At 37.1% G+C, this 23,912-nt stretch overlaps 1 protein-coding gene across 1 annotated transcript in view; it reads right to left on the reverse strand.

The window, feature by feature from the left end:
* Positions 1 to 13,867: 13,867 nt before the first annotated feature.
* LOC150090222 (uncharacterized) overlaps positions 13,868 to 23,912 on the reverse strand; it is a 536,661-nt gene continuing 526,616 nt past the window's right edge. The window contains exon 18 of the mRNA XM_090390210.1: positions 13,868 to 14,918. Within this exon, the coding sequence (XP_090246336.1) occupies positions 13,868 to 14,918 (1,051 nt within the window). The remainder of the gene's footprint in view (positions 14,919 to 23,912) is intronic.

Raw genomic sequence — 23,912 nt, forward strand, 5'->3', positions numbered from 1 at the left:
CCCTCGTGATTTTCCTCACTACTAAAGTCAGGGCCGGATTAAGGATGAAATAGGTCCCCAGCCATATTTAAATTTGAGGTTTCATATATATATATATATATATATATTACAAAAATACATATAAATATAAATAATACATAGGTTTTATATTTATATTGTGAATAATAATTCCTTGATAAAAATGTAACTAAGAGGTAAAAAATGTTTTATATTTTTGACTTGAAAAATAAAATAAAAAAAACAATTTTAATAGAAACTTATTTCTTGTACAATAAAAAATTATAAGAATAAAGTTTAAACACTTAACAACTAAGTTTAAGAATGCTTTTATATTACAAGTTTTCTTGGTTTATTATTATTATTATAAAGTTTTATCACTACTTTAGCAGATATTTACACTGAAACCGAGGCCCATTTTTGCGTGAGGCTCCCGGCAATGGCCGGTTTGTCCTTAGCGTTAAAGTGCACCTGACTAAAGTAAGTCAGATAAGCAGTCTGTAGTCACCCATTTCGCTCATAGAACCACCTTTGTACTCGTGACACACCGGAACTTTTCCGAACCAAAGGAATCTCTCTCTCTCTCTCTCTCAAGTCCAGCAATGCCTCATAATTAACCTACGACTCAGTGCATCCTCTCTGAAAATTAAAGCCCTGAAATATATGATAAAATCCAGGAGTCTTAGTTGCCCTTAGGCTTGAAAGTTTTTCTAATAAACCGTCTTCTGTAATTTCAGTATCGCTAATTTAATTCTGTCCAGCCTTTGCTCATTATGGAGGGTGTTTCATCTGTAAAGATCGAGGAGAAATACCTATTCGGCTCATAGCTGGAAGGCCAGCAATTGTAATAGCTGCGTTAATCGATCTCAGAAAGGTTTCCCTTTCGGAATCTCGCATTTTTTATCCAGATTAACAGACAAAACAATTTAAAGACATAATATTGTTGCTTTATATCCTTAATTTCTTTGGTGCAAAAACCAAACAATATGTGAAGATTAGTGCTATTATCTATCATGCCTCCCACTCCAGAATCAAGACAGAGGTCGCATTCTTTGATGTTCCATTCAGTATAAATCAGAACACAATGAAATTCAATTTTAAAACAAATCTATAAAGAAAAAAATAAAATTTGTTTATACTTTGGATGCCCACACAGTCAGAGGAGTTCACGGGGGAGGGAAAACAAAAAATAGCATGGTATTTAGTAGACACGTGTGCCTGAACCATGTGTACTTATGTATGCTCACACCTGACCACTCGGCTATAGGAACTCACCTGTGCAGCATATTGAATATGCCCTTTACAGATGAATGGGGTCATATTAGCATCATCCTCATGCTTTAATAACGGGAGGCCAATACTGATATGACCCCATTCCACAGTACTTCCACTTTCAGTGTACATAACACATAATTGTTCAAAAAGTTCAGTAGACCATAGGCTTCATCAAGGTTTCAGGCACTGCAAACTAATGGCAGTCTGTCAGCTGAGAGCACCATACAAACAGCCTGCCTGCACCAAGATTCATAATCAAGACATCAATGATAAAACTACTATATTGCCATGCCTGCTGTGAGGAAGAGATCAGAATATGCAGTTTCTTCACTCTACAGTATAACCTTCTGCCACAGTTTGAGTTCATGAATGTTGGGAATGACACCCCTCTCTAATCCATTTTGCATTGGTGACTAATATTGGACTTAACAGGTGCACGCTACTGAGCACAAGGCCAAGCTTCCTTCACATGATTGACATACTGATGTTCCTGACCTCTTGGACTGCTTTGTAATGTTATGAACTGCCCTCTTTATGGTTTGAGGAACACATTCTGCAAGTTTGATGTTGTCAACCTTTTTTCCCTTGAATTATCATCTATGGTCTTCCATCTTCAAATAACATCTTTTACTATGCAATGCTCATGTTTGGGAAGTTCAGATGTCACACTGTGTATGCAGAAATCTTACCACTGTGTTACAAGCATCCCACTTTGCAATCTGTAAATTCCAATAGATGAGCCATAGTGGAGTTTAATGTGCTGCTTATGTACAGGCAGGCACACCAAATTTATATTATGTTTGAGATGATGTTACTTTATCGTTTCCTTGAGCTAAAACTATGCAATGCTTGTTCAATATCAATTCCATGTGAGAAGGAAAAAAAAAAAAAAAAAAAAAATGCCAATAGCTCATCTTGAGACTAGACCTTTTTTGCACAAAGTGGAAGGATAGTGATCACAATCACTGTTCATTATGAGGGCAATATTTATGGAGGAATGTCAATACTTTTAGTCGCATACTATAGGTTCATAAAGCTAATCTTTGCCCTTGAATTATCCAAAAATAAATAACTATTATGTATCTCTTTCAATGTCCTTTTTTTACCAAAAAAAAAAAAAAAGGACATTGAAAGAGATACATAGTAGTTATTCAAATGCCCAATTGTGGACCACCTAAAATAGACTTATAGTACTATGTGCAGGAAGCCTTGTGGCAGAGAGATATACGACCCAGTCATGAACATTTCAGTGGATTTCAGAAGAAAGAAGTCTACCAGAGCACATACACTACTTACAGAGTATCCAGATACCCATTTTTATAGTCCACCAGACCTTCTTGAATAAACAAGTGACTCATACCAGTATATAGGGAGGGTGCATCAGCCACACAAGTTAGTTGTTTGTCACAGCATGCAGAGTTCATTTGAATGACTGAGATAGGTCACATTGCTAGCTTGTTGATTCATGCAACTGCTCACAGCCTACACCACTGAAAATCAACTGTCAGTAATATTATAATGAAATGGAAGTGCGATGGTACCACCACTTTCCATCAATGCACAGAAAGACCACAGAAGCTCATTCCATTTGACCGGAGGGTATTCAGAAGGGTAGCATGAAAAGTTTGTCAGACATTCCTGCAAAACATCAGACAGGAGTTGTTCTGTATGAACACATATTATGTACAGAGCTTCACAGCCTCAATTTTCATGTAAGAACAGTGGTGCATAAGCCAAATATCACCAACCACAATCAGTGGATTCACTTTGTATGGTGCAAAGAATGCCATAATTAGTCAGTGGGCACGCTTGCAGTCAGTTTTATTACTTGAGAACATGCAACAAAATCCAACCAAAAATGTGAAAATTTGAGGAGCAAAGGTTTCAATTCTGACAGAAATTTTCACACATTGATGGTGGCCAATGGTTTCATCCCACACTCTATATGCTTTAGTGTGTGCGAGTGTACTGGCACAAATGTTAATCACCAGACTTGACCTACTTTTTGCAACAAAACTGAAGGCTTAATATCTGGGACCAACAAATATTTAGTCAATGAATTTCTGTGTTTGTACTTCCATCCACTACAAATGGGACAATAAAAAATAATTATCATTATTCTGTGATAAGATTGTTTATATGTTGCAACCTCCTCTTTTGGAAGTCAAGAGTGATTACTTTATCACAGCAAAAAAAAAAAAAATTGCTAACTGCAAATTGAGTGATGTGTCTATACTGTCATTTGCACATTAGGGAAGCAAAGGGCAAGGACTGTGAAATCAAGCTGCCTATACCCAATTCTATAGTCACCTGCATTGGAACCCTCCTCTGGGCTTTTATAAAACAATTTATTTGGATAGTAACAGTATTCCTATTTTGAGTTTCTGTTTTAATTCCCTCTAACACCTATGGCTGGGGCTAAATTGACAATATCGTAATTAGAACTCTTGAGAATATCATAATGATGACAATGCACTGAAGAATGCTGTCTATGGTGACTAAACGTGTATAGAAGTTTGAGAGAGTGAGAGTCCCCAGCATTCAAATGTAAATAAAATAAATATTTTAATTTTGATGTTTTATAACTCCTTCAACTCGCACCACTCAAAAACTCAAACTCCTCGAATAGGCAATGCTTCCCCAGTGGAGAAGGCTGTTGTTACCTATTCTTGGAAACTCCGGACATCATCAGGCTCCCCCTGGTGCCGCTTCAGGGCTACTTTGTATATATGTGGGATAATAACTCAACTATCCACTTGTCCCTATTAGACTTAGAAAAGCAAAAAGGTAGAGGGAAAGTAATAGTGCCGTACATAAATAGTTCAGTACATAAATAAATGTTAAATGCTCTAGATTCTTTTTATACTCCTGTATGGTGCTTTGTAGTTTGAACTAATAAAGCACCATACAGGAGTATAAAAAGAATCTAGAGCATTTAACATTTATGTACTGAACTATTTATGTACGGCACTATTACTTTCCCTCTACCTTTTTGCTTTTCTAAGTCTAATAGGGACAAGTGGATAGTTGAGTTATTATCCCACATATATACAAAGTAGCCCTGAAACGGCACCAGGGGGAGCCTGATGATGTCCGGAGTTTCCAAGAATAGGTAACAACAGCCTTCTCCACTGGGGAAGCATTGCCTATTCGAGGAGTTTGAGTTTTTGAGTGGTGCGAGTTGAAGGAGTTACTGTCCCTTTCATTCTTCTGTTTGTTTGTTATTTGGTTTTTAGGAGCATTAGCAACTAAGGCCATATTGCTCCGGGGATATGCGGTGGTCATTCCCTGACCTTTCCACATCCTCCGTATTTGGTGGTCATGGGCTCGAACCCCAGTCTAATCAAGAGGCGTGTGCTACACACTGCTGCTCCTGCCCACCTGGCTACAGAAGCGCCTTCATTCTTCTACACTGTTTCTTTTCCTCTTCGACTCCTACTTTCCCTCTACCTTTTTTGCTTTTCTAAGTCTAATAGGGACAACTGGTAGTCAAGTTATTATCCCACACAAATACAAAATAGCCCTGAAACGGCATCAGGGGGAGCCTGATGATGTCCGGAGTTTCCAAGAATAGGTAACAACAGCCTTCTCCACTGAGGAAGCGTTGCCTATTCAAGGAGTTTATGAGTTTTTGAGTGGTGTGAGTTGAAGGAGTTACTGTCCCCTTCATTCTTCTACACCGTTTCTTTTACTCTTCCACTCCTACTATTACTTTCCCTCTATCTTTTTGCTTTTCTAAGTCTAATAGGGACAACTGAATAGATGGGTTATTATCCCACACAAATACAAAATAGCCCTGAAACAGTGCCATCTGGGCGGTGGTATCCATCTGAGAATAAGTAACATTAGTCTTCTCCTCAGGTGAAGCGTTACTTATTCAAAGCAGTGCAATATCTTGGGAACTCGTTGTGAAGGTATTCACAATATGAGATATAACTTAAAACGATGCCGCTTTGCTAATATTCTGTACATTCAGATTTGGCTATGTATTATTGATGCTTTCGCATTATACTTATACATGAGATATAACTTAAACGATGCTGCCTTTGCAAAAATTTGCTAATTCAAAGTTTAGCTGTGTACTAATATGGTGCATTTGCACTAACTTGTAGGTAATATTTATATTAGCCTATATAATACATCATTTTAAGGATATCCAACTAAAAAATTCTGATTAGGCAAAATCAGTTCATTTGGATCTGATACTGGATTTCAACAGCTCTCTTAAGTACTTTTTGACACCGGCCATTACGTGCCAAAATTTACTCTTGCAACTTGTGACAGTTTTAGTACTGGAAAAGTGTTGTATGGATACTGTATTTGACATAACAGAAAATGCCAAAGCAGAAACAGAAAGATAATAATAATAATGAAAATTGCTATAAAGAAGATCAGATTAACACCTCTTCTGGGGTGTTAATCTGAGCTCAAATGTTAGGGATCAGATTAACACCCCTTCTGGGGTGTTAATCTGATCCCTAACATTTGAATAGGTAAAATGGATCCTTGCATAGAATGAATCCTGAACTTTGCTATAAATGAACACAAAAATTAATAGTCTCGAATACTCAAAGTTAGTATATTTAACGCTAGCCATAAGCATGTTCATGCAGTTCTGTTGAATAGGGCCCCGTGCTTGAATGGTCTAAATAATAATACCCGCATCTTTTCTGCGTTTCTATCAATGAATCAAAATGAAAGGAGATTAGGCAGGCAAAGGCAGATTATGAGAAATCCTTGGCAAAGGATGCAAAGAAAAACAGAATAGAGTTCTTTACCTATTTAAACTCAAGAAGGAAAGGGATGAATCAGATTGGTCCACTGGAAGTTGATGGTTCAACAGTTGAGGATCCTGCTCAGGTGGCTAACAATCTAAACAAGTATTTTGCATCTACATTCACACATGAGGAGTTATTCAGGAAGGGGAATGTCATAGGTGAAGTAAACATTGGCAGTGAGCTAGATGATTTTCTAATAACTGAGAGGAAAGTGGAGGAGAAATTGTTGAGGATAAACATAAAAAAGGCACCCGGGGTGGATGGGATCTATCCAGTTATATTAAAGGAGGCAGCAAAGGAAGTCAGCAAACCCCTAGCCATAATTATGAGAGCTTCTTTGGACTCAGGGGAGGTACCCATAGACTGGAGATGTGCAAATGTAACCCCAATTCACAAAGGAGGATCAAAGGCTGACACAAGTAATTATAGACCTGTTAGTTAAACTTCGGTTCCAGGAAAATTAATGGAGGCACTGGTTAAAGAAGCACTGCAGGATCATCTGGACAAGAATTCAGTTATAGCTCAGACACAGCATGGTTTTGTTAAGGGCAGGTCTTGTCTGACCAATTTGATTGGATACTATGATGTAGTCACAAAAGAACTGGATGCAGGGAATAACTTTGATATTATATATTTGGATCTTAGAAACTTAGAAAGGCTTTTGATACAGTTGCGCATGGAAGACTGCTGCACAAATTGGAGCAGTGTGGCATTGGAGGCAAATTGCTGCTATGGATAAAGGGGTGGTTGAGGGGGAGAAGACGGAGAGCGGTAATCAATGGACACTGCTCAACGTGGACTAATGTTATTAGTGGAGTTCCTCAGGGTTCAGTGTTGGGTCCATTGTTGTTTTCTGTATTTATAAATGATATAGATGATGGTATATCAAGCTTAATGTCCAAGTTGGCAGACGATACAAAGGTTGGTAGGGTTGTTAAGGACACTACTGATGCTATGCTGCTGCAACAGGATCTGGAAAGGTTGAGCAGATGGGCTGAGAGGTGGCAAATGAAGTTTAACATTGACAAATGTAAAGTACTACATATGGGAAACAGTAACCCCAGATCAACGTATCAACTCTGTGGTACTACGCTGACAGTGGTAGAGAATGAAAAGGACCTGGGGGTGATTGTGCAGGCAGATATGATGTTCTCTGAGCAGTGCAGACAAGCTGCAAGAGTAGCTCCTGGTGTCTTGTCAATGATATACAGGAATTTTTCTAGCAGGGATAGGGATGTGATTATTCCCTTGTATAAGGCATTGGTCAGGCCACACCTTGAGTACTATATACAGGTCTGGAGGCCTCTTTTCAAGAAGGATGTAGAGCTGCTGGAACGAGTACAGAGAAGGGCAACAAGATTAGTGAATGGAACAAAGGGTTGCACTTACGAAGAAAGGCTTAAGTTTTGCAAATTACAGAGTCTGGAGACTAGGCATCGGCGAGGTGATCTGATAGAGGTGTATAAGGCTTTGAATGGCTTGAGCATGCTCAATGCTGATGGAATTTTTCCTCTTGCTCAGAATAATCACCTGAGAGGACAAATTCAAATTGAGGAAGGACGGATGTCGGATAGATGTATGGAAATTTGCCTTTAGCCAGCGGGCAGTTGGGTTGTGGAATAGACTTCCATCACTTGTTGTTGAAGTTAATAGCCTAAACAAATTTAAGGCTCAGTTGGACAGATATTTCGAATGAACGGAGGGGTGAAATGGGAGTAGTGGTTGTGCTTTTTTTTTTTTTTTTTTTTGGCTGATGCTGAATAAGCTTGCTTTCTTGCATCATATGCCTCTACTAATGCTAATGCTAATCTACCGCTGTCTTAATGCCTAGTTACCCACATTATTGTCACTCCAAGGGTGTTTGCACAAGTAGACTTGAAAATTGCTAGAAGTAGAATGTATACTTCATTCTCAAATGTGTATGTTTCATTTGATATTGAACATAGGCATTATTTAAAAATGTAATTTTTATGTTATACCCACTTTCGGTAATATCTGTATTGTTTTTAATAAGTGGCTGGCATTGAGTGAAAGATCCAACTCCAAGCTAAAAATAGTTTTTAAGGTCATCCATTTCCCAGGAAATAACTTCAGTATCAATTATTTACATTCAAAATGATGTAGCAAAAAAAATTGGTTATGACAACATCATTAATGACTTTGCAGCCAATTATTGTGTGCAATAATTGCTTTAATAATATGTAAATGTGTGTGATTATTTGTTCCTATTATTTATTCATGTTCCTATTTTTATAAGATGACTGCAATTGTTAAACAATATTGTTGATTAATGTATTAAATATTATTCATATTTAAAATTTTTGTTCAGTATAATATAAAATTATTTAATTATTTCTTAGTTACCATAAAATTTTAAAAAATAAAAAAATCACTATTACAAAAACACCCTATATAAGTTTTTTACAGTACCCCAAGGCTCGCAAGTAATTCTTGAACAGAGCCCCACAAATTTTGGGGCTTGCCCTGTGTATGATGGAAGGTTAGGCATAAATAGTTGAGTTGTTTGTCAGTATTGCAGTGTCCTCCATGACAGCTTAACATGCAACACATTACTGTCTGCCACTCGTTTGGTGTGATCTGGGCTTAATTCTCATTAGTAACTGAAAGATTTTCTAAAAATGCCCTTCAATCGAGGCTATAGTTAGACAATTTCGGATGGAGGGAGCAGGGTTTCTACCATTAGTTATTCTGGGTTTTTCATCCCACACATGAAAAGCAGCCCATAAAAACCTACTTCTACAGAGAAAATACACAAATACAGATATGAATAGCAAGGTCAGTAGCGCTAAAATAATAATCGGAATGTGAACTTTGCCAGTACTATAAAATACAGTAATGCAGAAATTGGCATACTAAGAAATACTATGAAAACATAGAAGAGAGTTCTGAATATATATATATATATGTGGTTAAAACATGGAATAAATGTTCTGCTGAATTAAACATATCAATGTAATGTACCATAATACTTGTTAACACTGAGAATCTCCAAAATAGGATATTTTTATCTTGATAAAGTTGTTCAAAATATTTATTATGTAACTGAAAAGGTTTAAATGAACTCTGACATGATTGACAAATGCTTTTAAAAATACACTATACCATAATCTTATGAAGTTGGAGTGAGTTCCAGAAAAATTCCTGATTATACAAGTCTGGATTAGGGGTGCTTACTCTATTTATAATCAGATGCTTGAAGAGTATTCCTTGTAATCTTTTATACATATCTATTTTATTCCTTTAAACTAAAAGTTACTTTCAGAAGCAGTCGTTCCTAATTTTTCTGAAGTCTGCCTTGATGTTATCCATACATCGGAAATAATAAATGGTCAATTAACATTAGCTTATTATCCAAAGTTTCTGAAATAAGTAGCTTACAAAAATTAGGGTGAAGATTTAAAACAGAAATACCGAGTTCTAGATCAGCTTGAATGCTCCCTAGTGGCCAGCCTCAACTGATTTTATATGGTTATACATCCCTATCCATAAGAGTGCAGTGAAATGAGCCTTGGTATGAGGAATTATATTAGGCATTCAAAGTTATGTCTGGTTAAAACAACATATGCTTAAAATAATTTTTTTTTTAACCAGACAGTGTAGTATATCGCACTGATTGTTCTGGATGCAATTTCTCATACAAAGGCTCAACTCATTGCACTCGTGTGATAGAATGTATAACCATATAAAATCAGTTTAGGCTGGCTGCTCAGGGACACCCAAGCTTATCTGCTCAGTATCCCAGAGCCACAGTTTCAATTTTGATAGTATTTCTATTTTAGATTATTAGCCCAATTTTTGTAAGCTACTTGTTTTGGAAACTGCATAAGAAACTACACTGGAATTTTATTAATATCTGTAGACCATTTATTATTTCCAACACATGGGGCTACAATAGCTTACATGAACAAGTAGTCTGCAGTTTCCACTGACCCATCCTGAGTCATAGTAGTTAAGTCCTGGTTATAGGTGCATTCCCTCAAAATCTGTCATTTATACTGTTCCCTTGATATCGATGTGAAAAGTAATTGTCCTGAACATAACGAAACAGGCCTACGCGCTCTGGATTCATTGAGGAATTTATTGTAGCTTAAACACAGAGCGTACAGATAAAGCAGAAATATATGAGCTTTCGGCTATATGGTAGCCTTCGTCAGAATTAAAATACATGAATGGCATTCATGTATTTTAATTCTGACGAAGGCTACCATATAGCCGAAAGCTCATATATTTCTGCTTTATCTGTACGCTCTGTGTTTAAGCTACAATAAATTCCTCAGTAATTGTCCTGATTTGGGGAAGTCTTTTCCACAGTTGTTATCAACAATACTAGTGCCAAGATCTCACTGTCCACGTGTGTGATAAAGTATGCATTTAACTAACTTGATGATTTCACTTTGGCATGCCTCTCACTAATAAACAGCAGCTTTTAGTTTTAGCTTTATTCTTACATCTGTAATATAGACATTTTAGGAAAGCTCCTGAATAAAATTCAGGAGCTTTCCTAAAATGTCACAGGCAAATTTGAAATATAAATTACAGAAAGAAATCTGATATCATCTATCATTGAAGTTCTTTACTCTTTTGGATCTAATTCAAAATCTGTAGATGATCACACAATCATTCCTGCCAGTTCCAGAGATTCATAGTTGACTAAATTAGGACAATGGTCTAAGGGGAATATCCTATGCACATGGGATTAACAGTTACAATGAAAAGACATTTAGATTTCTTTATGCATTTAACTTTTATTCCTATATATGAGGGTATCACCTTGAGCCACTGGTCAGCATTTGTAATATGGTGTCTAACTTTCTCGCTTCTAAGTGCAATGTCTAATTTTCACTGAAATTTTCAGGTGCGTTAAGTTAATTTGTACCACAGACTGCACAGTCAAATATCTTCTAGATTTCCATGCAGTTACAACTGGCAGAATTAATGAATGGTCAGTATGTATAAAATATATTAATATAGTACTCAAATATATTTTATACCAAAATATCTCCTGCTGTATTAAATAAATATCTAGATACTCACGTCTAGATACTTTATTAAATAAATGTGTAGAATTATGCTTAATAAGTTACAGGGTTTCTCAAAAGGAATGTTATATAGCTAAACTTAACACTAGTGTAGTGTAGTGTAGTGTAGTGTAGTGTCATCAAACCAAAAAGTCTGAACAATTGATTTGTATTATATTATGGTGTGAAATATAAATCAGGGGAAAAAATTATATACAGTAGACTGTTGAAATAACGAAACATTTGAGCTAACGACACATTGATATCAGATGTTTACATACAGCGAAGATGTCTTGCAGTGTAGAAAAAAGAAAATGGCAAGGTCATGTGATTACTGTATTTGTTTACATTCGCCACTTTCAAAGTGAATTCTGTACTGATATCACGGATTATAATGCTGTTTTACATTTATTTTAACTTAAAAACCCTTCACTATGACTACTAAAGTTAATAAACCTCATATGGAGAAGAACAACATTAAAGATTAGTGACAAACTTGATATAATCCAAACTATTACATTAGGGTCACCCAGAAAGTTAATTCATATACCCATGTGTATTGTGTCTATAAATTGCGTGCTCTCTGGTCGATTTGCCTGTTTTGCTGGACAAAAAACCCCCAGCTTCTGGGGGAGAACCTTGCTCTTTATGCCTGCAATCAACTAATTCAGCCACAGAGTAAAAAAAGCCTATAAAAGTTCCTCACATCATCGACAGAATTTGAACCCAGGCCTTTTCCACCCGGTGTGGGTTGGACGGTGATGATACCACTGTGGTACCCGTGCAGACTAAACTTGATATAATAAAGAAAATAGAATGGGGTGTAGGAATGCATTAATGGCAGAATATAACATTGGATCATCAATATGTTTATGTATGTGCTGTTAATAATATTGCATTTTTAACTTCTCTATTTCTTATTTAGCCTCATTATTTCTGCATTAAATATATTAAACATAAAACTTTCTAGATAACTGAAAAATCGAAATAACGGCACCACAAGTCCCTGAAGGTGCCGTTATTCTGAACGTCTACTGTGTGTATATATATATATATATAATTAAATAAAGAGATGATAGCATAATCTTAAACATGGACCTTACTATCAGTTCTTTTCATAAGATATAAACTATTTCTTACAGAGCAATAAGTAATGGTAAATGAAAGTTTTAGGTAATTTATATGTTATAAGCTGTTATATAAACATTTAAGAAAGTTCTAGATTTCTAGATTGCAAAGGATCATCACAATTATGAGTGAAAATTACTATTGCAAATAAAATAAACTTGTTTGATTGCTGAGCTTGTTTCCTAGGCATGTTTGGCTATCTTTAATCTGGAACGTGTTTGAAATGTATGCAATGTACAGTAAACCCTTGCTAATCCGGAGTAATGGGGGGAAGGGGGTCATCTGGATTAAGTGATAATCCGGATTAGTGAAGCAAAAGATAGCCTTAAAAGAGAAAAAAAACAAATAAATGAAAAATTAATGATATAGGTAGTGCTGATGAAAATAAATTTAAAAATATCACTGTAGAGCCTTTATTTAAAAACTATAAAAAGCCAATACATTTATCCATCGGTAGATGGAGAAATGTATTGTCTTTTGTCTTTTTATACATTTATCAGGTGGCGCTAGCATCGCATGCCAATGCCACTTAAATACAGCTTCTTCCAGCAACACTTCTTTTGAATTTTTTAATGTCTGTCTATTTGATACACCGATTTTATCACTCCACACATTGAATTTTAAAGGAGATGTCTTTATAGATTCTTTTTGTTTTTTTAATATCTGACACAGCCTGTTGGCCAATACCAAAATTTTTTTTTTTCCAGGAACACCATTTTGAAGTTGTTCTATCACTTTGAGCTTATTAATGACAGTTAAAGTATAAAGTGTTTTCTTTTTATTTCACTTTTTAATTCTTTAGAACCCATAATTATATAAAATGTTAACTTATGTACATATGTATACACGTATAAAGAAACGCAAATAAAGCTATATAAGAAATAACATCCATCCAACTCAGAGTCAACAATGATACTGAACGACACGCAAGACAATGTGATCTATGTTCTGTCCCTCCCTGTGCAGTCAATCAGCATGTAGTGAGAGTTACTCATCTGCCTTCCTAAATCTTGTATGTCTTTCAAAGTACTCACTGTGAACAGAATTTTTCATATTTCGATCCGGATTATCCAGCATCTGGATTAACTGTAACCAGATTAGCGAGGGTTTACTGTATTACAAAAGTTTTGGTCTTTATCTTCAAAAATACAAACAAGATTTTATTTATATTTGTGTAAAAAAAAAATATATATATATATATATATATATATATAAGAAAGTTTTTCTTTGTCTGCATGCATGTTCATGTATGTTTGTGTTTGTAATAAGAAATATAGGAAATATACAGACAACAATTAAATGATTCTGCAAATTATATTCTGCTACCAACATCTTTTATCAAAACCAACTGCGATGAACGATTCAATTCAACCATTTAACATAAATTATATAAAACAGATCTTTCAATCCACATGCCTTTAAGTTTTGAAGACTCATCACTGTACACAACAAGGCACATAGGTTGAAAGAAAGTACTTCCGATGTCGGCACAGCAACTTACGTAATTTTTCTTTGTAATGTGACTGAGGATAAACATCAAGGAGACCCACTTACTTCAGACATGATTCTATTGTCAGTGCATATTTTACATACAGAAAGAAAATATATACACAACTTTTATGTACCAGCTACTAACACGTTAGACATCTGTCATAATCGTAAATGTGAGTCCAAATCTGTAGGATGTCCATTCATTTCTCGCCTATCTTTTGGAAAGTATGCTTCATGTAAGTTTGCAATACTAGAGCCTGCGATGGCCCCAAGTTTGTGCGGAAGAGGGGAAGGGACTCTGTTGCCATGGAAATTTGCATGATTCTGTACAGGAAAAGTGCATGGGATAAGAGGGGGAGGAAGGCCATTGACTGCAACAGCAGGTGCTGTAGTCTTGGTTCTAACGGCAGAGGTACACAAACTGTTCAGATATGGACTAACTGGAGGAGAAAAGAAACCAGACACTGAGGCAGGGGGTAACGTTGAAGAGGGTGGAGCTATGTATGGAGGATCATTTGTTCTTAAGGGAGGAGGAAGTAGCTTGGTACGGTCATAAGCTACAACTTGATGTTCCCGATCAATTAGCTGACGATCAAGGTCAGTAACTGCTGGTCCAGCTAGCTGTCTAGTTAATTCAGTACTACCACAACAGCTTCGAGAGGACACAGGCATCACAGTTTGCAAAGATTCGTATCTACGTTCCTGCTCTAGATTTCTGGATTGCAAGAGATCTCTAGTACGATAGTGATCAGTGGCACCAGTTACAGTTGTAGTAGCACTTGGTGATGATACCACAAGAGGACCCCACGGTGATGACACCTGAGAATGTGGGTGGTCTTTTGGAACTAACCCGAGTGGTCCCACGGCATGAGTACGTTCCAGCGTATTCAAAGTCATGGAGTTGTGAGTAATGTTCCTAGTTAATGTACTTTCAATTTCGGTCTGAGGTGTGCTGCCAGTTCTTTTCCTTTCTCTGTCAACAAATAATTTGCTGCTGCTTTTAACCATATCTTCATCCCTCCTTTCTTGTTTCACTTTAATGTCTAATTTAGGAAGAGCACCATCATACCTAGAGGCGCCACTGTGAATTCCAAACACTGGAGATCTTTCCACTTCTCTTCTTTCTCTTATCCTATCCCATTCTCTAACTTCACCATTCTGTACATTTGTAGCAGTCCTAGCTTGGTGTAATAAGCGAACATCTCTATCTCTGAAAAATAAAACAATAATAATTACAAAAAAAAAAAAAGGAAAGTCATCAAAAATAGATCAACATATATAGTATTTTTAAAGATCAATATGATGAAATACTATGAGATGAGAAAAATATTTAACTATTTCAGGCATACATTACTTATTAATTGCACTTATTAAATGTCTATAATAATCTTATACATTTTAAAATATCAGAATGCAATGGAAAATACTTTATGAAACACTGACTGTAAAAGAGAAGTATATACTTAAAAATTTTAGACAAACATTTTACTTTCTGAATACAATATCACAAAAATAGCTTCCTCCACAATCTATATAGCATATTTGTCAGTATTGTCTGAATTTCTTCTTGGATTTGATATTTTAGTTCAACAATATTCTGGCAATGATATAGTTCAGAACAACTGCCATAAAACATTCACTGTCAAAATTACTATGACTTCTTGTCTCAACTTTCCAGAACCATATCTCTTTATGGTTCAAATGGAGATAGTGTTTGTTTGTTTGTTTGTTTTAGGATTTCATGGCACATTAGCATCTAAGGATATAATGCGCCAAGTCCAAAAGTTGTAAAATATAAAACTATAATATTACAATTGTTTGTATATTATTGTAAAAGAGTATACGATATAAAACGTTCATAAAGCATAAATGATAAAAACATTCTAGATAGAATTATTCAGATTAATAAGTTGTAAAAACTTAAAAACAGCTGACACGTCATTGTCCGATAAAATCTGTCTGAGTGTATAAGGCTCAGACAGATGGCTAAAACATAAACAACGGTCATTATAAAAAGACGGATATTCAATTAAAATATGATGGACTGTTAAAATGGTGTCACAATTTCTACACATAGGACGGTTGTCTGCCCTCAGCAGATAGCAATGTGTCATGTGACAATGTCCTATGCAGAGCCGAGATAGAACAACTTTCTCTTTTCGGTTCCTGCGCAGACTAGACTGCCAATGTTCAATTACAGGCTTAATCTCATATAACTTGTTTGCAGCCTGTCCATGACATGAGTGTTGCCATTGGGATACCAGTTTCTTTCGAATTACTTGCCTATAGTCTGTATAGGGGACTAACAGGCACGAGTTAAAGAGGTTTGCTGATTTGGCTGCAAAGTCTGCCATATCATTTCCTGAGATTCCAATGTGGTCTGGGATCCAGCAGAAATGAACATCAAATTCAGATTGTGCAAGGAAGTGCAGCTTCTGCTGAAGGAGATGGTGCAACTCTGGTATTAAGAAATTCTGTAGCATGTTGACATATTAAGTTGATGTAACAGTTATTGAAATGCGACTGTCATCCTCAAAAATATGAGGTCCAACAAGTCCAAATGATACTACTGGCCTCTATTAACTGGGTAGATATCTCACAGAGAGCAAATACAATTGAATTATGGTATACCTTTAAAACATTAATCACAGAAGCATTGAATGCGTATATATCATTAAAAAATATTCTGTGAGGAGGATTCCAAGTTGGATTAATATTGAAGTTGCCAGATTACTTGAGCAAAAAAAGACAACATGGAAGATTTACAGAGCAATAAAAAGTACTGGAGCCTATAACAGCTACAAATTGATCTGTAATAATGCCACAGAAAAGGTTAGGCTGGCAAAGGCAGATTATGAGAAATCGCTGGCGAAGAGAGCAAAGAGTGGGGATAAGGAATTCTTCACACATATATAAATGCTAAGAAGAGGACTAACCAGCAGGACCCTAATGTAATGGATGTCAGACAGTACAGTCAGTCCTCGTATAGCACAATAGTTCTGTTCCTAGAAACCCTCGTGCAATGCAAAATCATGCAATATAAACAACAGGCATTATGGGAAAAGTAGGGTTAGGTGCCAACCACCCAAGATTGAACATACATTTGTAACTAAAACATTACCAAACACAATAAATAATCGTAATAAAATACGTAAGTATTTTATTATGACTATTACGTAATAAAATATGGTCCTTGAGGTTGTCACAGACATTCTCTCAGATATGCCAGACAAGCTGTACTTGCTACCTGGGAGTTTAAAACGTTAATGGAACTGATATTCGGGTGACACTCAAGTCAAGTGGACCCAATTTCGGCGAAGACTGTACAGTCTGTGGCAGCCAAATCCTCTGCTTGCACCTTCACGATGGTGGGACTGTTAGTAATCTTGGGTATAACCTCCATGCACAAGTACATGGTGGGTGACCACCCAAGTGTGAACCAATGTAAGCAGGGAGAAATGCCGCCCCTCTATGTTACCAGGCAGTACTAGGTGGTAGATGACTCTCATCAACCGGTGCAACACCACCACTTTGCTTATTGGAGGCTTGAAGTGGCGGAACCCAGGTTTAGCCTCTAGAGCTAAGTTCCGGTCAACCTTCCCTATCTCTTCCATAATGCAGTATGATTGATGCCTTTTGAGGTTATGATGAACATCGTGGCGAAATCCAATATTCCTTACATTTCGAAGGTACAGCTCTAAAACGGTGTTCGCAGGGCGGCCACTAGTTAGTACACCGGACCGAACCTATTGGTAACTCTCTAGGAGGCTTCCGGATCAGCTAGTGTATAATCATGCTACCTCTACTATGCCAGATAGTAACTAGAGGGAGTCCGAGTAGTGTGTATGTGGGGAGCATTGTTGAGGCCACATTATGACAAGGATCTGGGTATATTCTTACCATGTGTACGCCATATCCAAAAATTTTATTACTTCATACAGCATGTCCCACCCACTTTTTCTCACTATTGAATACACAATGAATTGTCAAACTAATAGAGCAAGCTTATCTGCGAAAATATCTAAGCCTCCCAAGCACTTCCTAATTCATTTCACAAATATATGTGGTCTCAATTCTAATCTCAACAATGTCCATTTCCACTTGCAGTCTGCCAAACCCCATGTACTTTTTCTGACAGAATCTCAGTTATTGGTTGATTCAACTACTACTCATCTCAGATGCCCAGATTATTCGATGTATGATTCCTTTCGCCTCAAAGGTGGTACTTGTGCATATGTCCGTTCTGATAGACTTGGCAATTTGGAATATCCTCTCTTTGATCTTCTCTGCCTTAAAATCTCTCTACCTCATTGTGTCAAATTCATCTGTTGTCTCTACCATTCTCCCAACTCCACTAATCACTTGGAGCTCTTTGACTTCCTCTCTTTGCAACGTGACTTTCTCCAGTCCAACTTTCCTAACAGTGAGGTAATTTTCCTTGGTGATTTTAATGTTCACAATTCCAGCTGGCTTCCGTTTTCTAGTCACACCGACCCAGCTGGTCAAGATGCTGAGGCTTTTGCAATTACTAATGACTTTGCACAGATTGTTCATTCACCTACAAGAATACCGGACAATCCTAATCATACAGCCAACACGCTTGATCTTTTTCTCACAAACAACTCTTCTAAGTACATGGTTGAAGTGAGAGGTACTTCAGATCACAACTTGGTGATTGTCTCTTCTCCAATGGAGCCTTTATCTCATGGCTGTTCCCAACCTCATGTTGTTTGGCATTACAAGAATGCAAAATGGGATGACCTGCATGATTTCTTTTCTTCTTTTCCTTGGTCGGATTACTGTTTCAAAACTTCTGATGCCAATGTTTGCTCAGATTGTGTAAGTGAAATTATTCTTGCAGGAATGGAATCCTTTATCCCACACTCCACTTTAAAACCTCGTCTTTTATCTAAACCTTGGTTTTCCATTAAATGTGCTAAGGCTGTTCAAGAGAAGAATGTTGCATATCGTAATTGGTTTGTTTCCAATTCTTCAGTTTCATTTTCTGCCTACACCAAAGCTCGCAACAATTGTAAAGCAGTTATTAACCAGTCCAAACTAGAGTTTGAACAGGCTAAGAGTAGAAAACTTGCTTCTTGCCCTAATGGTAGCCGAGCATTCTGGTCTCTTGCCAAAGCTATTGGCCGCAACTTTTGCCCATCTCTGCTCCCACCTCTGTCCAAACTAGATGGTTCTGTTGTCACTTCAGCCAAGATAAAGCTGACCTGCTAGCATCACATTTTTCTTCCAACTCATGTATTAATGATCTTGGTAAAACAATTCCCACCATTCCCAACACGCTCCATTCAATGCCCCGTGTGGTCTTCCGTCAAAAGGATGTCAGAAGGATTTTGACGAATCTTGATGCTAAGAAAGCTCCAAGTCCCAATGGTATTTCTCCACTTGTTCTCAAAACCTGTGCTCCTGAACTTACTCCTATTCTTTGCCGCCTTTTTTCACTTTCTTATTCCAAAGGTGTTTTTCCTTCTGCTTGGAAATTTGCTCATATCCAGCCAGTTCCTAAAAAGGGTGAAAAATCCCTCCTATCCAATTATCGTCCCATTGCAATTACTTCTACTCTTTCTAAAGTAACGGAGAAATCAATTAACCGCCAACTCTTAAACTACCTAAAAACCTTCCGTCTGATCAACGATCACCAGTATGGATTCTGTCAGTGTTGATCCACTGGTGATATTCTGGCTTATGTTACCCATTTATGAACTAATTCAATGGAAAGGTTCGGTGAAACAAAAGTAGTTGCTCTTGACATCTCAAAGGCTTTCGATTGTGTTTGGCATAAAAGTCTTCTAAACAAGCTTCCATCTTATGGTTTGCCAACTGTTTTTAGTAATTGGTTATCCAGTTTTCTCTCTGATTGCTCCTGAGGGTGATGGTAGATGGCTCTCTGTCTTCTAACTTTTCCACTAATACCGGTGTCCCCCAAGGTTCAGTACTTTCCCCCACTCTTTTCCTCTTGTATATTAATGACCTTCTTCCATTGACTGGAAATCCTATCCATTTTGCCGATGATAGCACATTGCATTCCACTTTCCATTTTGAGAAACCTTGTCCTGCTCAATCAGCTTCAACTTCTCGAAAATCTGTTACCAATTCCTTAAATGCCGATCTTCAGGTAATTCTCCAGTGGGGCAAAGACAACTTAGTTGATTTCAACCCTTCTAAAACTCAGTCTTGTCTTATATCTCGCAAAAAGGATTCTTCTGCTCCTATGCTTATCTTTAGTGACACTCCGATTTCTAGGCAAAATGATATATCTCTTTTGGGGATTACCCTGACTTCTAATCTCTCTTGGCACAAGCACATTACAAATATTGCTTCCTCTGCATCTAAAAAACTTGGTTTTCTCTTTCTCTTTACTTATCTTCCAAACAGCTGCTCACTCTGTATAAATCGCAAATCCGGCCTGCCATGGAATATTGTTCCCACATCTGGAGTGGTTCCCCGAAAACCTCTCTCAGGCTTCTCGATTCCATTCAGAAGAGGGTAGTTAGGTTAATTAATGATTCATCTTTAACAAAGTCTCTCCACTCGCTGTCTCATAGACATACTGTTTCTGCTGCATGCCTCTTCTACAGTTACTTCCATGAGCACTGTTCTTCTGAATTGGCTTCTATAATTCCCGCTCTCTCTTTGAAAACAATTTTATACACATGCCGCCACCAGCCAACATCCATTTACTGTCCAACTCCAAACTCACAGAACCAACTTTTTATCTTCCTTGTTTATTCATTCAACTGCCATTTTCTGGAATAACCTTCGTTCATACGTATTTCCTGAAAATTACAGTCTACAGAAGTTCAAGTCCAATGTTAACAAATATCTTCTTTTGTGTTCTCAACCTCTAACCCAAGCATGGTACTAAGTACTATAGGTTCTGATACCTGTCGTGTTTGGGGTTTACATAAAAAAAAAAAAAAAAAAAATATTGCTAATGCTTTTGTTTCTATCGTAAGCAAACTTGTTTTTTTTTTTTTTCATTTTCTGTCCAAACAGATGACAGCCATTCCATCCCTTCCAACTCTTTGTGTCTTGATCTAATGGATTTTAATTACGCTTTGAGTTGTTCCTGCTATGAAAGCTTTTTTTCTCTGCATTCATTCTAATTCTCGGCGTTGCCTCATTTAGGCCTATAGCACGTGCAACAGGTCTTTCATTTCGCTCAAAGCGTTTCACAATTTCATATTTTTTTCTCTATTGACAGTGGTGGACTGGCCATAAGGCTTAACGGGGGAAACCCTGGTGGGCCGGAGGCCGGTGTGATTTTGGCCATAAACCATAGTATGAGGCCACTACAAATTTTCCCGGGTAAGAATTTTTGACCCAGTCTGCCTCTGTTTATCGATATTGCTCTTCTTTTTCTCTCTGAATCTATAGTGTATTCACCAGGACGCTTCCTTTTCACACCTTTTAAGTATTTCACTAATTTGGAGAGAATAAAGCACAATTACAAAATGAGAGGCACGCTTGATACACATAAACAAAGCTGCGCGCGTGTAGCAACTGAATAAACAACACTATAAAGGCAGAGATACACTATTAACACCTCACATTTTACTAAAGCACATTTCTGGGGATTACTACCATAAAACAATAAAAACAATTTCCAGTTGCATTTCTACTAGTTTGTTTTTTGTTATTTGGTTTTTAGGAGCATTAGCAACTAAGGCCATATTGCTCCTGGATATGCGGTGGTCATTCCCTGACCTTTCCGCATCCTCCGTATTTGGTGGTTTCTGCTAGTAGAATCTGTTATAAACTGGTAGTAAACTCGATCTAATGCTATTTGCGATAATACCGATAGCTGGAATTGTGTGGGTTTTTACTTTATTATGGTGAAATGTGTTTCCCCTTCACTGATATAAAAAACATAAATACATTTTCAGAATCTTCTCTTCATTCCTATCGTGTTGTGTTCAGTTTGGGTGATTCTGCATTCGACTCCCATTTATTGACAACACAAAGGCGAATCGTGCATAAGCGAATTCGGTTCGTGTTATATACGATATCGTTCCCCTATTTATAAATCGTGTATGATCTAATTCGTGTGGTGCAAGCATGTGTTATACGAGGACTGATTGTATTACATACCCCAGCTGATGTTGCAGATGAGCTCAATTTTTATTTTGCATTGACATTTACAGAAGAAAAACCCTTTATGTCAATGAGAATTCATAAGTGTGAAATTGAAAAATATGTAATTAATGATACTGAAATTTCACGATTTTTTAATTAAAAAACTTGAGCCTACAGGCGAGTAAGGCATATATACCCTATAATTTTAAGGGAGTGAATTGAACCATTAAGGCTAATTATCAGAGCATCACTGGACTCGAGAGAGATTCTGTGGGTGGAAAAGTGCAAATGTATCTCCAATACATAAGGGTGGTTCTAAGAGTGTAGTGGGAAATTATCAACCAGTCAGTCTAACTTCAGTAGTAGGGAAAATCATGGAGGCAATGATCAAGGGTGGAATTCAGGACCATTTAAATAGAAACGGTATTCTGAAGGATATGCAGCATGGTTTGGAAAAGGGAAAATAGTGTGTAACAAATTTAGTTAGCTATTTTGTCAGGATCACTCATGAGCTGGATTTAGGAAATAATTTTGACATTGTGTTTTTTTTTTTTTTTTTTTTTTTTCCCCAGCAAAGTATTTGACTCAGTCCCACATGAGCAGTTACACTGGAACATGTTGGAATTACAGGGAAAATCCTTATATGGATAGCAGGATGGCTTCAGGGAAAGGGGGGGGGGTGGCAGCAGAGGGTTGTGATAAATGGGTATTCCTCATATTGGGTTAATGTAAGAAGTGGGATTCCCCAGGGATCAGTATTGGGGCCACTCTTGTTTCTGATTTTCTTAAATGACATTGATGAAGGGATAGAGGGTGTGATGTCTAAATTTGATAATGATATAAAGATTGGTAGAGTAGGTAATGATCACTTCCAAGCACAATTACTTCAGTGACCTAGATAGACTTCAGAGATGGTCAGAAAAGTGGCAGCTTTGCATTAATCCAGCAAAGTGCAATGTCTTACACCAGGGGAACCGTAACCCCAAAATAACTTATATACTTGGTGGAGTTGAACTAAAGTCAGTAATGGAAGAAAGGGACTTGGGAGATACGATACAGTCAGCCATGAAGTTCTGAGCATTGTAGGTAGGTTGCAAGGAAGACCCATAGTATCGTATCGATGATTTATCAAACATTTGATAGTAGAGATAAGGATGTCATAATCCCATTATATAAGGCTATTGTATTCACTTGATTGAGGTGATTAAGGCTCTGAGAGGCAAAAGTAAAATTAATGAGGACGAATTTTTCATGGGTATAAATGACAGTAGTAATAGTAGGGGCATGTGATGCAAGAAAGCAAGCATATGAGCTTATGTAGCATCAGCCATAAAAAAAAGAAAAGAAAAATTTCACACATCCATTCCCTCTAAAAGTTTGTCCAGTTTCGCCTTGAATTTTAAGCTATCAACTTCCACAATGACAGATGGAAGTTTATTCAGGCAATCAACTATCCAATGGCTAAAGACAAATTTCTGCATATCTATTCTACAACTGTCTTTCCTCAATTTGAATTTATGACCTCTCAGGTTCATAATCTGAGCAAGCAGAAGAATCCCATCAGAATTGAGTGTGCTCAACCCATTCAAGCCCTTATACACCTCAATCAGATCACCTCGAAGGTGCCTAGACTCCAGCCACTGCAATTTGTAGAACTTAGGCCTTTCTTGGTAAAAGGAACCCTTCATTCCCCTTACTAATCTTGTTGCCCTTCTCTGTACATGCTCAAGCAACTCTACATTCTTCCTAAAATGAGGCCTTCAGACCTGTACACAGTACTCAAAGCATGGCCTGACCACTGCTTTATAGAAAGGGATAATCACCTTTTCCCTACTAGCAAAATTCTTGTATATCACTGACAATACCCCATGTCCTGATCTGGCAGTCTGTCTGCATTGCTCAGAAAACTTCATATCTGACTGCACAATTACTCCTGAGTCTTTTTCATTTTCTACCATCCGAAGTGTAGTATTACACAGTTGTTACATTTCTCTGGAGTTGTTGTTGTTTATTTGGCTTTTAGGAGCATTAGCAACTAAGGCCATATTGCTCCGGGGATATGCGGTGGTCATTCCCTGACCTTTCTTCATCCTCCGTATTTGGTGGTCAC

Source organism: Mastigoproctus giganteus, chromosome 2 (assembly GCF_048544385.1).
Source record: "Mastigoproctus giganteus isolate SK-2022 chromosome 2, ASM4854438v1, whole genome shotgun sequence".
Classification (NCBI taxonomy): domain Eukaryota; kingdom Metazoa; phylum Arthropoda; class Arachnida; order Uropygi; family Thelyphonidae; genus Mastigoproctus; species Mastigoproctus giganteus.